At 39.8% G+C, this 18687-nt stretch overlaps 1 protein-coding gene across 1 annotated transcript in view; it reads right to left on the bottom strand.

Annotated features, from left to right (window-relative positions):
• usp43a (ubiquitin specific peptidase 43a) overlaps positions 1–18687 on the bottom strand; it is a 452509-nt gene that overhangs the window by 264327 nt on the left and 169495 nt on the right. The window contains exon 4 of the mRNA XM_059948710.1: positions 6889–6981. Coding sequence (XP_059804693.1) covers positions 6889–6981 — 93 coding nt within the window. The remainder of the gene's footprint in view (positions 1–6888; positions 6982–18687) is intronic.

Here is an 18687-nt window from a genome sequence, read left to right as displayed (position 1 = left end):
AATTGTTCTTAATTTCACTTTTTTTTAAATATATAAGTGGTCCCTGAACTGTGTGCTAGGACGAAACGCAGCAGCTACTTAATGCAGCAAATGAGGGTGAATCCTAATTTGAAAGTACTTGTTTCATGCGTCCCTAAGGAACCCCATGAGCTGGTGCACTTGATGAAAATTAGTCTAATCATGAAAACACAAAACCGGAAAGGTATCCTCCAAAATAAGCCATAAAGTAGCTCTGTGCAGTCCAATCCAGTTTAAACAATCCAATTCTACTGTAAACAATAGGTCTAAATTTCAAAAGTCAGGGGAATTCCAATAATTTGCCATTCGATTGTGTGGAAATCTTGATGGTTCAGTACTGAGATCACTTATTAGACCAAACTGTGGGCTGGAGATCTGGTACACTGTATAGTCAGGGTCCAGAATCTTGCTTGGGGTGCAGAGCACCAGTATCAGGAACATGGGTCAGTTTGTTACAGGGTCTGAAGAGCTTGTCCAATTCCTACTTTCTTTAAACTGAACAAGTCTAAATGTACTATATTACTACATAGTATGTGGGGAAAAAAGGTGCTTGTTCTTGCAGGTTGATGGGGGCAGGCAGGTTAAATGGTTTGCTGTGGACTAGATGGGCCGAAGAGCTTGTTTCTTTGCTATATTTTTTTACATGACTCTATGACTCTAATAGGCATAACTCCCAATAGCCCATTTGTGGAATAAACCAAGTAATCAGAATGACAAATTATCAGGAGTTTCACACGATGTTGGAACTGGAGAAGAACAATTCTTAACACATTTCCGAAGGTCAGAGTGCCCAGCACCAAATGCAATTCTGAAACTTCAGTGTGAATTTCTGCTGCTGTAAAACCATTTATTTCTCAGTGTAAATTTCCCATTCTGAACAATGTCAAAGAGTCTGTAGTGATGTTTTCAAATTTCACAGGTATGAAATATGATACTTAGTAATTACTCAAAGGTTACTCTTTGTCCTCCCTGAGGTTTGAAATGCTGCTCGAGATGTTTGAACTGTTTGCCAATGAAGATTATGGCAATCTTCCCATCTTCAGGGTCATTCCAAGATGCTGACAAAGCCACACCACACAGTTTGTTGTTCACTGCTGCATGAAGGGAATCCCACAAGCTCCAGCATCAAGGAAGGAAGGCAAGCCTCACCTACTTCACCTTCAGCTCACAGAAGGAAGTCAAGTTACTTGTATTCAACATTTCCCCAAAACATAAGCATTCAGAGACCATCCTCACGGCCGCAATTGAGCACTGCCGCAAGAAAGCAGCATCCATTATCCAGGCCATGCTCTCTTCGCACTACTACAATTGGGCAGGAGGTGCAGGAGCCCAGATGCCACCACATCAAGTTCAGGAACAGTTATTACTCTGGCCATCAGGCTCCTGAAGCAGCGTGGATAACTTCACTTGTTACAACTCTGAACCGATTCCACAACCTACAGACTCACCTTCAAAGACTCTACAACAGATGTTCTCGATATTATTAATATTCTTATACTTGCAACGTTTCTCTTCTTTTGCACATCAACAGTGTCAGTCTTTGTTTATGTATGTTTTTTGTAAATTCAATTGTAGTTCTTTATTTTCCTGTAAATATCTGCAAGAACATGAGCCTCAAGGTATATATGGTAACCTATACAATACATACTTTGATAATAAATTTACTTTGACTTTACCAACAACTTCCTTTCAGAAGAACCTGCCTGCCAGGTTCTTCTTCTGCAGATGAAGACATCTGTGGCTCTCTTGCACAAGGGACATGCAATCCTCTTCACCAACCTGTCCACTTCTGTCTGACCCCTGGGTCACTCTCGCACCCTCTTTCCCTCACTGCAGTCACATTGCTCCCTAACAGCACGAAGAATGATGACTGCATTTGGGCATGACCCTTTAAAGCTCGGCTTCAAAACTTGCATATGCTGGGCTAAATTCTGATAACTGCAAAAACTTGTAATGTGTCAAAACGGAATGCCATTCTGAAAGAGAAGGTGTCAGTTTCAGTGCGACAGCATAACAGGAAACCTGACAAAGCAGTTCTGTGAATCTTAGAAGCAAAGTTCTCAGTCTTTCAAAAAACAATACTAGCATGACCAACAATGATGTTTTAATCCCACTAAAAAGCAACAATGCCATTTCTAGCCCAGTGAGTTTAGTGCTTCTAACTGGAGATGAATTTCGTGGCAAGAAAGTCTTACTTTCCTTAATTACTCCTATATTGCCTGGCAGTTCTGTGCTTCTTAACCCTGCACTAATGGCTCAAAATACATGGCACTGAATTGACTGAACCTATATTTTATTTAAGCATCACATTCAAGAAATAGGTACTGTAAAATGAATGTAACAGCATTACTGACCTTGAAACTAACTGTAATAACTGCAATGCAGTAGTAGAGATGGAAAAATCAAATACAGTATAAATGCTGGCATTTGCTTTAGAACAATACTGTGCAAAAGTCTTAGGCACATATATGTACTGTAGCTATGAACACTTTTGCACAGTATTGTAATTCTCAACTTGGAGAGGAGAGCAAGTTTGTAAATCTGGCAGGAGCAGAGGATGCTGGGAATGCTGAGGGTGGAGTGCTGCAGAAGAGGCAGAGGAGGAGTGCCCGGGGCGGATTGAAGTGTGGGTCAGGCAAGGTCACTTCATTCCAAACGATTAGTCTATTGACCATTACAAAATGCCTGTCTGGTACTTCCTGTTCCATCCCCTCTCCCTGCCCCTTTTCCCACTCTTAGTCCAAATTAGAGTTCCATATGAGAATCAGGTTTATCATTACTCACATATGTCATGAAATTTGTTTATTATTTTGTGGCAGCAGGACAGTGCAATACATAGAATTACTACAGTACTATACAAAGGTCTTAGGCACACTCACTATATATATATATGTGCCTGAGTCTTTTGCACAGTACTGTAGATCATTATATTCTGAACGTTTGCTAATTAGCTCTGAGTTTCCATTTAAAGGCGAGTGTGTTCTTATTCAATGCACACAAAAAGCTGAAGGAATTCAGTCAGCTTCCATGGAGGGGAACAAACAGTCAACTTGCCAAGCTGAGGTGCTGAGCTACCAGCGTATTCTTATGGTAGCTTGACTCAGTTGTTTGAATTTTTTTAAGCCCTTCGTTATTCACAGTTTCATATAATCTCAAAGGGCCTTTCCATCCATCATCATATCTTCTGAGGGTGGTTGGTGTTATAGAAAAAGGTGGCAGCCAATTTGCGCACAGCAATCTCTCTCTGATGTCAATGTGATAATGTGCAAATGATCTCTTTATTTGCAGCATTGATTGAGGGTTAAATATACACCGTTACACCAGGGACAGGGGACACTGCCCCTGCTGCTCTAAAGAGAATCATATGATTTATTTCACATGGAGACACAAAAAGATTGCAGATACTGGAATCTGGAACAAAAACAAAACTGCTGGTGGAATTCAGGGGATTGAGCTGCATCATTCAGGCAAAGGGAATAGATGACTAGATGGAGTTGGTGGGGGCAGTGTGTAAGAAAGAAGTGGATGTGCATGAGGACCTGGGTGGATGAGGTTGTGAGAGAATGCAATATGAAGGTGCAAGTCCTCTACATTGGTCAGACTGGGGAACTACTCTGCTGAGAACTGTGCTCTGTCTGCAGGGACCATCCTCAGCTCCCAGTTGTATGTCAGTTCAACTCCTCGTCTCATTGCCACACCAACCTTTCTGTCCTCTGCCTCCTCCACTACCAGAGCAAGACCCAAAACCTTCTATTCTAATGAGTTGCTCCAGCATTTTCTGTGTGCAGTCGGCCCTCCTTATCCACAGGGAATTGGTTCTGGGACCCCTCCCCCCCACAGATACCAAAAAACACGGATGCTCCAAGTCCATTATTTAACCTGTCTCAGTGTGGTGGACTTTAGGACCCAGCGGAGCTCGGGACCCACCGCCTGCAGTGTTTCTGTTCTGGAAAACGATCTTGATTGAAAATAAAGTGGGAATAACAAAGCAATCCGAAAGAGGTGAAACACCATCAGTCATTGGAAAAGCGTTAGGCTACAGTCGGTCAACAATCAGAACAATTTTAAAGGATAAAGTGAGAATAATGGAGCACGTGAAGGCCCTGCCCCAATGAAAGCTACAATTATTACTAAGCAATGCAGTGGTTTAATTATTGAAATACATATATTTCTTAAGTGTTTATATGCATAGAAAGATAAAATATATACTATATACTAAGACAAACATTTGACTAACTGACGCTAAATAATACCGGATGTACCTGTTCCGACCTAGAGAACTTCCATTTTTTTTCGATTCCCGATCCACGGTAACCTATTCACATCTTCCCGTATACTTTAAATCATCTCTAGATTACTTATAATACCTAATACAATGTAAATGCTATGTAAAATAGTTGTTATACTGTATTGGTTAGGGAACGATGACAAGAAAAAAAAGTCTGTACATGCTTAAACAATAAGTGCTGGAGAAGGAACTTCCGGGTTTTCCTGATCCACGGTTGGTTGAATCCGCGCATGCGGAACCCGCGGATAAGGAGGGATAATATTATCTAATATTCTAACTGGGTAGACATCAACCTAATTGTATGTATGGTATATATTTTCCGTTTTCAGATAACACACATCCCATCTGTTCCTTTCTCTCTTCTGATTCACTCTAGTCCTCTCAGACACCTCCTCCTTTCGAAACACCATTCCCCTCAGCCCATTTATTCTGCCTATCACCTCTCACACCAAGCATGCTTCCTTTATCTGGTACATCCACCACCTCCCATTCTTATCAAATTCCATAATCTGCAGCTCTTTGCTGTCTCACCACTCCCCCCCCCCACCCAGTCTTCTGTTGCTGTCTCCACCATCTCCCTGCCCCAACCGGCTTCACCTGCCCAGCAATCCCATTCTATAGCTCCATAGAAGTTTGTCAAAAGTTTTTGGTTACATGCTAAACCTATGCAAAATTCTAAGAAAGTAGAGGCACTTTGTGATGATCCCAGCACAGGTCTTCTGATTTGAATCTACTGGCCCTCTCCCACCTCCATCTCCCTAATGAGGACTGGCTCATCGACCTCCAACTCCCTCATCCTGTCATCAGCTCTTCAGATTTGCTGACTTTAATAGAGGGGTGATTGTTGTGTCACCACTCAACCAGATTTCAATCTCCCTCTTAAATGCCGACTTGTCACCACCTTTGATTCAACCAACAATAGTAGCGTGTGAGCAGAGCAGGGGGCTACGTACACAGCCCTGTGCTGCACCCACGCCAACCGTGAATAGGAGGAGATGTTGCCAATCTGTACTAACTGGAGTCTGCAATTGACATTAATGAATGAGTACTATCCTTGTGAAAATTTTCATTGCAATTATAAAGAAAATCAGGAATTTATTCAGTGTTCTGAACAAACCATTAAAGCAAATTAACTAGTTTTATCTCAAAAGCACCATTGTGCACAGATGCATACCCATCTTTGCCAGAACATGTGCGAGTTAACTGATGTCAACCACTCTGGACATTCCAGGAATCTAAAAGACACTAAAGAAATGAAAAGCTCCTTATATTCTGGATATTAGGAAGATCTAGTGGCTCAATGAAAAACAGTAGATTTCAAACTGCATATAAACATGTCGATACTGCTTCCTTATTATCCACCAATTTCCTATCAGCAAATCTGCACCTTGTGAGGTTGGTGATGTCAAAGAAACATACCGAGACACATGCACACACTGAAGGACCATAATTGTCTATATATACCCAGTGGCCACTTACCAGGTACAAATGGTAGCTAATAAAGTGGCCACAAAGTATTCTGAATGTTCACGGTCTTCTGCTGTGTATGCCACCCACGTCAAGGTTCAACATGTTGTGCATTCAAAAATGCATTGCACTGTTGTAACACATGGTTACTCGAGTTGTTGTTGCCTTTCTGTCAGCTTGAACCAGTCTGGCTGTTCTCCATTGACCTCTCTCATTAACAAGGCATTTTCGCACAGAACTGCTGCTCAATGGATGCCTTTTCTTTTGTTTTTGCACCTCTGGAGACCGCTGCGTGTGAAAATCCCAGGAGATCAGCGGTTTTTCAGATACTCAAATCACCTTGTCTGACACTGACAATCACTCCACTGTCAAAGTCACTTAGATCACATTTCTTCCCCATTCTGATGCTTGGTCTGAACAACAAATGAACCTCTTGAAAATGACTGCATGTTTTTATGCATTGAGTTGCGGCCATATGGTTGGCTGATTGGCTATTTGCATTATGAGCAGGTGCATAGGTGTGCCTAATAAAACAGCCACTAACTGGAAATTGCGGTCAGTTTTCAGACTGTCAAAGGTTTTTTTGCTTGTTAGGAGCAGCCTTTCCTTAATCTGATTCACCCTGTGATTTCAAAACCTCAATGGTTTGCATCAGCACATTCAATGGAAGTAACTTGATAACTAACATTCTTTCCTTTTATATATTTAAACATTTTCGTGTTTAATAATGCATTTTAATTCTCAGTGAACATTATAACGTTTATTTGGTGGTTATATTGGGTATAAAGGTAGTAACTGCTTTATGTATATCAAAAATTTAATGCATACAAAATTAGTAAGGTACAGCATCTAGCTGATGCACACTAAGAAATAACCCTTTGCTAGACAAGCAGGGGACAATGCCAGCTACTCCAGTAATAATGAATAAAAAATTTCTCTTCTATATAAGAAAGCACAGAATCAGTTTCCCTACAAGCAGACAATAAGTACGTGAGGTCATTACCAAATATAAAAACTAAAACAGAACTATATAGATTTTGTCCTTCTCCTCTAAAACAGACTAAAAATAGTCACAGTAAAACGTAATGCATTGTAAATAGTGTCAGTAAATGTACCTGGTCTGGCGTAGGGGGATGGGCAAGGAGATGCACAAAAAGGGGTCAAAGGTGTTGCTCTGTTTAAGGCAGTGAGGGCAGGTTAAAGATGACCTAATGGAGAGAAAAAACGAGCAAGTTAATAAAAAAGTTAAATGCTCACAATATACATAACATTAAATGTGACAGCTCATAACCATCTTACAGAATCACTGTTGCACTATATTGATTGTACATACTCAGCAACAACATCAATTAACAAAGACAGATTTTACCTTGGTAATCTGTTGAGGAACTAAAATCTATAAAGCTTCAGCATTACATCTTTGCTTTTGTATTCTAGTCCTGTATTCAGGAGGAGTAGAATGTAAAAACAAAGAATTTATGCTGAGACTTTATTCAGACCACATTTAGAGATCTGTGAGCAGTTTTGGGCACAATGTCTGAGGAAGAATATGCTGGCTTGGAGAGAATCTGGAGGAGATTTACAATAATGAGGTTGGGGATGAAAGGGTTAATGCCTGGTGAGCATTTGATGGCTCTGGGCCTGCACTTGCCTGAGTTTAAAAGAGTGAGAGGGATCTCACCGTACTCTACTGAACATAAAAAGGCTGAGAAGGAGTGGACAAGGAAAAGATATTTCTAATAAAGGGAGAGTCTAGGAACAGAAGGCGTACGCTCAAAATAGATGAATATCCCTTTAGAACAGAGATGAGGAAGAATTTCTTTAGTTAGAGAGTGAATCTGTGGAATTACTTGCCTCAGAGAACTATGGAGACCAAGATATTGGTTATATTTAGCAAGTTGTTGATTAGTAAAGGAGTCAAAGGTTACAGGGAAAAGAAAGGAAAATAGGGTTGAGAGAAAAAAATAAATCATCCATATTCGAATGGCAAAGTATGGCCTAATTCTGCTCCAATTTCTTATGGTCTGATAAGATGATTGTACTGTATCTAAAAATAGTTGATGCAAAACAGGGGTAAACACCATAGACGAAGGGAGCTAGTTATCTTTAGAGACACTTAGAAAGGTTCCCTAATAGTTAGCTATTGGCCCTTCCCTCAACATGATTATTTTAGAAATATCTCATTTAGTCAACTGCTGTCATATCTGTACCCTTGATGCCAGTGATCTCTCTAGATTTGAGGATATCGGGACATAATCATTTTGACAATCTAAAACCAGACCTGACTAAAGCACATCAAGCTCTATCTGGCCCTAAGTATCTTGAATAACTGCCTACTGTCCCAGATCAGAGGCAGTGCAGAGGGCATTTACCAGGTTGATTCCAGAGGTGAGATGAGCAGAGATCAAGTCACCTGGGACTGTACTCAATGGAATTCAGAAGAATGAGAGGAGATCTGAAATAAATATATAAAATTATGAAAGGGATAGATAAGATAAAGGCAGGGAAGTTGTTTCCACTGGAAGGTGAGACTAGAAGTAGGGGACATTATCTCAAGATTCAGAAGAGTAGATTTAGGATGGAGATGAGCAGGAACAGCTTTTCCCAGAGAGTGGTGAATCTGTGGAATTTTCTGCTCAATGGAGCAGTGGAGGCTACTTCAGTAAGTATATTTAAGACAAGGTTGGATAGATTTATGCATTGTAGAGGAAATAAGTGTTATTGGGAAAAGACAGGTAGGTGGAGATGGCAGAGTAGGTTTGACAGGCCAGATGGCCTACTCCTACACCTATTTCTTATGTTTTTATCTTGAAACATAGAAAACCTACAGCACAATACAGGCTCTTTGGCCCACAAGCTGTGCCAAACAGGTCCTTGCCCTAGAAATTACCTAGGGTTACCCATAGCCATCTATTTTTCTGAGCTCCATGTACCTCTCCAGGAGTCTCTTAAAAGACCCCATCATATCTGCCTCCACCATCACCGGAAGCCCATTCCATGCACTCACCATTCTCTGCGTAAAAAACTTACCCTTGATATCTCCGCTGTACCCATTTCCAAGCACCTTAACACTGTGCCCTCCCGTGCTAGCCATTTCAGCCATGGGAAAAAGCCTCTGACTATCCACATGATCAATGCCTCTTATCATCTTATACACCTCTATCAGGTCACCTCTCATCCTCCATCGCTCCAAGGAAAAAAGGCCGAGTTCACTCAACTTATTCTCATAAGGCATGCTCCCCAATCCAGGCAACATCCTTGTAAACCTCCTCTACACCCTTTTTATGGTTTCCACATCCTTCCTGTAGTGAGGCGGCCAGAACTGAGCACAGCACTCCAAGAGGGGTCTGACCAGGGTCCTATAACATCTGGTTTCTTTTGTCATGATCAAGAATTCTTAAGCACCTCTTCTTTACAACTGCATCAGTTAATCTATTTAAAATATATCCACAAAATGGAATTGTAAGGAACATAAACAATTAGAACTTCTTCTGCAGATAGTAAAAGCTAAATACATTACGTTCAATTACAAACAAGAGAAAATCTGCAGATGCTGGAAATCCAACACAAACAAAATGGTGGAGGAGCTCAACAGGTCAGGCAGCATCTATGGAAAAGGGTACAGACAACATTTCAGCCCAAGACCCTTCATCGTTATGTTCAGTATATTTCTCTTTATAACTAAAAACTGTGAAGTAAATGAGTTACCAGATCGTCATAGTTTATTGCTATGCAAATAGGGAGATACAGTATATTCTTGAAAAGAAGAAAGATGACTGAAGGAATAAAAAGTAAACAAGAGAGAGAGAAATTTTGATAGCTGCATCAAAGATCCATGGCAGATGAATGGACCATATGGTCTCTGTAGTACCGTTCTATTTCAAGCTGGGTCCTAAAATCACTGGTTGATGGTGATCTCCTAAATAGAACATACTTTGCCAACATACACTCATATGCAGGCTAGTTATTCCCTTAGAAACGGAGTTTATAACATGCACGCTTCCACTTAGCAATCATAGTTTGATTCTATTTTTAATTAGTTCTTGTAGGAATATTTAAGATGTAAATCTTCTACGTCTATTTTGCATGCTTGTCTGGAAAATGAAGAAGTGCTTCTCCAACAGCCCTCCAACACCCATATTTTGACTTGCTGTCTAACATATTGATTCCCCTCTTTGAAATGCCTTTGGTTATATTAAAGACTTTATATTGATGAATGCAAGTATTGGTCAATTTGCTAAAGTGGTTCCATCTGCCACAAACAAACCCAGTAAGCAGTAGGTTGATAGAAGTCTCATCAGAACCCCCCCCCCCCATACGTTTAAGCCTGCAGCTTATTCAGGGTATAAACAGCAGAACAACAAATCTATATATTTGCTCCATTTTCTTCACAATAATCACTTTTAGCATACAAACAGTAAATGTGTGATTCAATTTAATGGATTATTTTGAATGCCCTAAACCCAAAGCTTCAAAGAACTTAAAGGAGCACTTAATTCCTGGGAAGTTTAGATACATGTAATGCATTCACCATCTCCAAAAGCATTGCAGAGTGGAAAATCTTGATACAGTGCTGAAAAATTCAAACCTTATTACAAATCTGTCAGCTTCCTTACAGTGTTGAGGCCGACAGTTAGATTACAATGGTACATTAAGGCATGTCACAACTAATGACACATGCCTCTTTATAGCCAATTCTCAAGTGGGTAGTTCAGGAAATCTGGTTGAGTCATGTTTTGCACAAAGTGGTTCAAATAATCTTTACTGTCATAACATCACTTCACGGAGGAGTTCTGAAAAGAAGCCGCATAATACAAGAAATAATTATACTAAATTTCTCCAAAATAGAATATCAAATTTGGTATACAATCAAAAAAGCAGAGTCACACAGCATTTAATGACTGATGTACATAGTGACTTGCCTGTGCTGAAAATAAGAGCAGCAGATTTACTACTATTGTTTTTTTTGTCAGAGCTGTACAAACCGTTTCCAAAAACCAAAAGCAGCGCAGTTTGGCATACACAAAATTAAGTTTCTTGTGTTGGCTTTGCACGTATAATGCAAAGATCCAAATCTCGTCAAAGAGAAAAAAAATAAGAATGTGGTGGATCTGAGAAAAAGACATTGCAGGTAAAGGAAGTCAATTTACCAATGGGACATGGAACAACTGTTTTTTCCTCTGCAACACAAGTTAAGCCACGGTTCAAACTGCTTATGTCAAAATGTCCCCTCTTCAGTCACTGTGAACACTCTAAACCACTTTTTCTAATGCAGCTTACATTATAAATGTATGCTGGTACTTGTGTACATTTTATTCCATATCCATAATTCTAACATAATTTTATATATCTTAATTCTTTATAATAGTTGAATAATGTTGTTTTTATTGCAAATCGTGCCAACACACCACAGCAAATTCCAAATACATGTCAATGCAAGCGGTAAATAAAGTTGATCTGAATTGACCTTCAGCAGACCCAGCTGCTCATGGCAAGTTTGTATGCATCTTTGCTTTGGGAACTGCAAGTCAATTGTAAGAAATAGCTCTCCAAATGAATAAAATATAGTCTAGATTCAATACAGTGACATACAATAGGTCAACAGCAAACTAGAAGAACACATCTTTTTTTCTGTCATCAAGGAAGAGTTTTTAATGTCAAATACAAAATTGCATAGCAGGTGTTATGCGTAAAACAATTTGGTCTGCATTTGGAAATACGGGAATGACATTAGTTTGAGTCTGAAATATACGCTTTTATCCGAAATCCAAATTACTCAAATTGCACGGCTAGAAATTGGCCCTATTATAACAAATTATACCTGAGGAAAAGGTTTTGAACAGAAATTCATTAGGAGGCTGATAATGACGGAAAGCAACATTGCAGAAAGCAATGTTTTACTCCAGTTACCTTAAATTTGTGTTTTTGTAATTACCACGATAAAACATAATTTAAAATGTTCAATTTAAGGTTACAGCGCAAATTCAATCGACAAATCAAAACAGCTGCTGTTTAGTAAAAACATAATCATTAATTCATTCAGAATGAAATAATTAAGGTAAATTTGAAATCTAAATTGTTAACTCCAAATTTGTCAAGTAATTTATAAAATTGCAATATTCATTAAAGTTTAATGCCTTCGTTATATGGCAGCAAATGTTCCAATCATTATAACTGATGCTGTACTGGTTCACAAATCAGATCATTTCAATTTTTGGCCACTAATTTTGTATTTAAGTTTTTACCCTCAGACTAGTGGTATTAGAAGTACTGCACTCAACATAATTTACAAACAAATGTTGGAGACAGATTCCTGGCCACAAGTTTAGATATTTAGAACAGCAACTCTTGACTAAATACTTCATTACTGATAACTTGGATAGTGAGCTTTATTTTACACTAATTATCACCATGAGACAGCCAAATTAAATAAACTTCCAGTTTCAAATTGCTGTAAAAAAAATAGCAATGAAGTTCATTGCCAAACAAGAGTGTACAGACTCAGTCTTACCTGTCTCATATTAAGGTGCCTTTAATAACATGAAAATAACAGTTAAGTTGTAGAAATCTCCTTAAGTTAACTGCACCCTAATTCTAAAATCATAATTAAGTATTTTAGGATCTGCATTTCTGAAAGCCAGCTCCCAGCATTTCTGCTGTCAAATAAGTTTCATTAAAATGCTGGAAGGCAAGTAGTTTCAAAATCCAACAAATGGAATTGGAATTAACGGCCTAATGCCTGAAACCAGCCTGAAAACTAACACAATGCAACTAAAAGGAAAACAATAAGGAGAGAAAAGATAAACCAAGAAGGTTCAAATATGAGAAAATCTGCAGATGCTGGAAATCCAAGCGACACACACAAAATGAAGGGGAACTCTGAGGGTCAGACAGCATCTATCGAAGAGAGTGAACAGTCAATGCTTTGGACCAAGACTGTTAAGTATGAAGGTAGGGCTAGCTAATAATATAAAAGTGAATACTAAAGGATCTTTCAGATATATAAAGAGTAAAAGAGAGAACGTATCAAACTGTTGGAAAATTACAAGGGAAAGGTAGTATCGGGCGACAAAGAAATTGTGGACAAACTTAATAAGTATTTTGCATCAGCCTCCACTGTGGAAGACACCAGTAGTATGCCTACAGATTAGAGATTGGTAAGGGGCAAAAGTGGGTGTAGTTGCTATTACCAAGGAGAAGGTACTTGGGAAGCTGAAAGGTCCGAATGTAGATAAGTCACCCGGACTGGAGAATTACATCCTTACATTCTAAAAGAGATTTCAGAGGCATTAGTAGTGTTCTTTCAAGTATCACTCGATTCTGGAATTCTTCTAGAGGAATGGAAAATTGCAAACGTCAATCCACTCTTTTAAGAAGGGAGGGAGGCAAATGAGAGGAAATTATTGGCCAAGTAGTCCGACTGCAGTGGTTGGGACAATGTTAGGGTCCGTTATTAAGGATGAGGTTTCAGGGTATTTGAGACACATTATAAAATAGCCCAAAGCCAGCATGTTTTCCTTAAAATGAAATCTTGTCTGAAAATCAGTTGGAATTACTGTATTTGAAAAAAATAACAGGCAAGATAGACAAAGGAGAGTCAGTGGGTGCTATTTAATTTGATTTGCAGAAGGCCTTTCACAGGGTGCTGCACATGAGGTTGCTTAGCAGCCCATGGTATGACAGGACAGATACCAGCATGGATAGAAGACTGGCTGACTGGCAAGGAGGCAAAGATTGGGAATAAAGGGGCCTTTTCTGGTTGGTTGCTGGTAATCAGGGGTCGGTATTGTGACTGCTTCTTTTCACATTATATGCCAATGATTTGGATGATGGAATTGATGACTTTGTGGCTGTTTGTGGACAAAACAAAGGTAGCTGGACAGGGCAGGTAGTGTTGCGGAAGTAGGGAGTCTGCAGATGGACTCAGACAGATTAGGAGACTGGGCAAAGCAGTGGCAGATGGAATATAGAGCTACATGCTGAAGCATCTGGAGGAACTCAGCAGGTCAGGCAGTGTCTATGGAGATGAATAGAAAGTCAACATTTTGGGCCGAGACACTTCAGCAGGAGTAGAAAGGAAGGGGAAATAACCCAGAATAAGAAGCTGGGGAAAGGGGAAGGGAAGAGGACAAGACAGGGATTCCCAACCATTTTTATGCCATGGACTAATATCACAAAGCAAGTGATCTGTGGATCCCAGGCTGGGAAGCCCTGAGCTAGAAAGTGATGGATGAAGCACAGTGGGTGGGGGAGGGGGATGATACAAGAAGATGGAGGTGACAATTGGAAAAGGGAAAAGGCTGGAGGAGGAGGAATCTGGTAGGAGAGGAGAGGAGAGCGGATCATGGGAGAAAGGGAAGGAGGAGGGGCACATAGGAAGCGGTGAGAAGTAAGAGGCCAGAGAGGGGAAATAAAGAGGGAAGTGTTGGGGGGGGGGGGGTGAAATATGAGCTTTAATTCCTCCAACCTGAGCGTGGCCCCACTGCAGCAGAAGAGAAGGACACGGACCGACATGCTGTAACATGAATGGGGACAGGAATTGAAATGGTTGGCCACCAGGACATTCCAGTTTTTGTGGATGGAGCTGAGGTGCCTGACAAAGCGGCCCGCCAATCTTCGTCGGGTCTGAGCAACAGAGAGGAGCAACAAAGACAGCGGACAATCCCAACAGATTTGCATGTGAAGTACTGTTTCACCTAGGAGGACTGTTTAGGCCCTGAGGGAGGAGGTGAATGGGCAGGCGTAGCAATTCATTCAGCATACGCAGAATCATGTGTTTCGCTATACTACAAAACAAGTTGTGAGGATTGGTCAAATGCCCGCAATATGAAATACTTTGATCTGTAAAATATTGAGATAAGTGTAACCTTTCCTTATCAATGTTAAATCCATAGTTTTACTTTGTCTTGTTAAGCTTCTCCAGTTACACCTGCATGCACCTGTAACAAAAATATCCTACGTGCGCAGTTTTATCGATGTTGTAAATCTGGCTGACACTGCATTCTTCCTCTGCACCCAAGCTGCTTAAGCAACAATACACAGGGTGCTAAGGATCTTAGCAGGTCAGGCAGATCACAGAGGGAAATAGATAGTCAAAGTTTCTGGTCTAGATCCTTCAACTGAACTGCCACAGGGGGAACAAATGCTTAAAAAAAAACTATTATCAACTTATCTCATTCCTCTGGAAATAGTAGTTTTTTTTTCAATAATAATTCTTAATGCCAGCAGCCCAGGCACATACTTAAGTGAGTTATGGAATTCCCAAGCAGAACTTACAACACAGTAATAGGACTTACGGCCTAACCATTCTGCATTGTTTATTATCTGACTTACATGGTGCAATCCAGGTTTCATGCGTCTGTTGGTCTCTCAGATCATCTTATTCCTTCATCAGTTAACCAGTTAAAATGATATCAATTAAGAATACGTTTTGTTTATGGTGGAGGAACAAGTCACAGGCTATTGAATTCAAACTTCAAAATGGTATTTACTGTCTTTCAGTCCTGTGTGAAAAGTTTCTTCTATCTGTTTATCCTGAAAAAGAATCTTTGAGTGTAGTTTTACTTAGTTCTCCTTCAGCCCCTCCAGAATAACTAGTCTTCCAGTTCTAGCCTCTTGATCAAGTCCAAATTTATTTCTTCCATGACTGACAACAGCGGCTGCAGCAGCTAATTTCTTCAATTCTCTCTGCAAATCGGTCAATTTTTGATTGAATATTCTTCAAAATCTCTGTCCTTGAGCAAGCCAGAAGTCCATGAGTCAGATCTGACTGGGGGATCAGAGGTGGAGAGAGTCAGCAACTTTGAATGTCGGAGGATCTGTCCTGAGTCCAGCATGTAAGAGCCATTGCAAACAAAGCGTGGCAACTCCTCCGATTTCTCAGAAGTTTGCAAAGATTCAGCGTGTCATCTAAAACTTTGACAAACTTCTATAGTTATGTGTTGGGGAGTATTTTGACTGGTTGCATCATGGCTCAGTATGGAAACACCAATTCCCTTGAAGAGAAAAGCCTGTAAGAAGTAGTGGATACACCCAGTCCACCACGGGTAAAATCCTCCCCACCATTCAGCACATTCACATGGAGTGCCGTCACAGGGAAGGAGCATCCATCATCATGGACACCCACTATCAAGGCCGTCTCACTGCTGCCATCAGGTTAGAAGGTACAGGAGCATCAGGACCCACATCACCAGGTTCAGAAACAGTTATTACCCCTTCAACCATCAGGCTTTTCAACCAGAGGGGACAACTTCACTTGCTACATCACGGATTTGTACCCACATCCTATGGACTCATTTTCATGGACTCTTCATCTCATGTTCTTGATATTTATTGCTTATTATTATTATCATTTATCTTTTCTCAGTTCAAGCTGGTAAAATCTGAGGAACAGAGATAGCTAGCGATGCTATTACTATATTATTATTATTTCTATTTATTTTCTTTTGTATTTGAAGCTTGTTGTCTTATGCATGTTGATAATTTGATAATTTGTCCTGTTGGGTGGTCTTTCATTGATTCTATTGTGTTCCTTTTATCTAATGTGATTGCCTGCAATAAAATGAATCTCAGGGTTGTATATGGTGACGTACATGTATTTGATAATAAATTTACTTTGAACTTTGAAGGCTTTGGTCACTTGCATTTTCTTCCAAGCTGGTTCAATGTCAATAGATTTAATTTCAAGTGACTTCAGATGCTCTACCACATAAAAGGTGCTATATTAATTCAAAGGTGATTGTTATTTCCTAAAATGGCTCAAGTTAACAGAACTATGGTGCTTTCTGTGCAGCTTCACCTGAACATGTTTACAACAATAGACACAGATTTGGAATTTTTGGCCAGTAGTTTACAGCTCTGCCCAATTAGAAGAGTTCAGCGCAGACACTCTGAGGTCTGTGTAAACTATTTTCCACCTTCCTCAAGTATTCAATAGCTACCTTGCTGCTTTCTTAACAGGCAAGATGCAATACAAAGCAGCACTGCAGCTACTGGATGAATGTTCCAACACATTAGTTTATTGAAATTTAACATCGCAGATCAATAGCTGAGTAACAGGCACTTCATAGAATAACAAACATTGTGTGAACTCCCAACATAACTCAAGTACATCAATGGTAGCCTTTATTTCGTTGAGATTGATTGATAGCACACTGTTCGACAGGCACTACGGAGAACAAACAGATTTACTAAGTCATTAAAATAGAGTGTTTAATCTTAATGCAGTTTAATTAATCAATTGGAGTGTTCATTCATTCATCAAATTTCATTCACTGAAACTTAAAGCATGTTGCTGGTAGACTGTCAAATAATTTCAATCCCCCCGAGATGTTACAATTAACTACTAAATCTCTTGCATTTACCAGTGGCCAGCAGCCAGTGTCCACACATTCTCAGGGTGATTAATTATTCTGTGAAGTTCAGCCTACCTCTTCAGTTATGTCCCATTCATTAAAATATCCTTCGCTAAAACTGATTATAAGAGGTGTAAATTACTCCTGAAGCATTTAATTACTCAACTGCAAATAAAGCAAAGGCAATCATTTCAAAACTGAAACAGTGGAATTTACATTCTACTGAGGAGTCACATCAGGGTTTGATTGTACTGGTGACAAACCAATGATTGCTTGATTGGGATATGAATGAGTAACTCCACCGCCAATCAAGCTTGGTGACTGAGAATTATTTTGTGCGCACAGTTTATATGCGACTGTCCTTTGCGCTGTATTTTTCCCTGAGAAATTGCCATGCTTCCACTGGAACACACAAAAACAGGATCGATGAAGGGTCTTGGTCCGAAATGTCAACTGCTTACTCTTTTCAATAGATGCTGCCTGGCCTGCTGAGTTCCTCCAGCATGTTGTTTCAGTTGCTTGAACTTCCCACATCTGCAGATTTTGTCTTGTTTATGCTTCTGCTGGACAAAGTTCTGGTAGTTTGATTTCTCAACAGACATGTTTTCTTGCTCTCATTATTATTGGGAAAGAGGTACAGAAGCCTGAAGGCACACACTCAACAATTCAGGAACAGCTTCTTCCTCTCTCCCATCCAATTTCTAAATGGACATTGAACCCATGAACAATACTTCACTATTTCTTTATTTGTGCACTGCTTACTTGATTTATTATTAAATATTAAAATACTTATTGTAATTCACATTTTTCTATGATAATGTATTGCATTGTACTGCTGCTGCAAAGGCCACAAATTTCAAGACATATGCTGGTCATACTAAACCTGATTCTGATATCAACTGAAAAAATTACTTGGCTCACTGCAGGAGTTTGGGGTGAGTGAATGTCGGTGACAATGCTGCATTTACTGTTCTGAACTGAGAAAACAATTTAGAGTCAACCACAACAGAGGAAGATGAAGAAGACCTTCCTTCCTAAAGGTCATCAGAAAACCTGAAGGGATTTTGTACTGATCAAACAGTTCTGTGGTTACCATTACTGACACTGTCCAGATGTTTAAATGTAGATGCATTTATTTGTATCTAACTGCACAGTTGCAATGATGGGATTCTAACCATTTTACCTGGACCAATGGCCAAGAACAGCAGCTACAATATAATCCCCAGACAAGACATAATGGGCACAGACTGACTCGCTTATAGGACAAGGCAGCACAAGAACTTTATTTGTAAAGGGCCAAATGGAAGAGGAAAGCTGCCTTCATGAAATGTACTTCACCATCCAAAATGGCTTGTCTGACATTTTAGCAGAAATTAATAAGTACCCTTTGACATTCATCTCCCTCTACACTGAATAAATGTGCTATAGTCATCAGTGCAATGCCTATCTCTTGAACCTATGGATGAGACCCAGGGAACTTGCGAAAACCCCTTAGAGAGACATATGGCAAATACTCCCGGTCCTGGCAGGATCAGAATCAGAATCTGCTTTATTATCCCT

The sequence above is a fragment of the Hypanus sabinus genome, chromosome 23 (assembly GCF_030144855.1).
Source record: "Hypanus sabinus isolate sHypSab1 chromosome 23, sHypSab1.hap1, whole genome shotgun sequence".
Classification (NCBI taxonomy): Eukaryota; Metazoa; Chordata; class Chondrichthyes; order Myliobatiformes; family Dasyatidae; genus Hypanus; species Hypanus sabinus.
The sequence above is the reverse complement of the archived record's forward strand: the minus strand, read 5'-3'. Positions and strand labels throughout refer to the sequence as shown.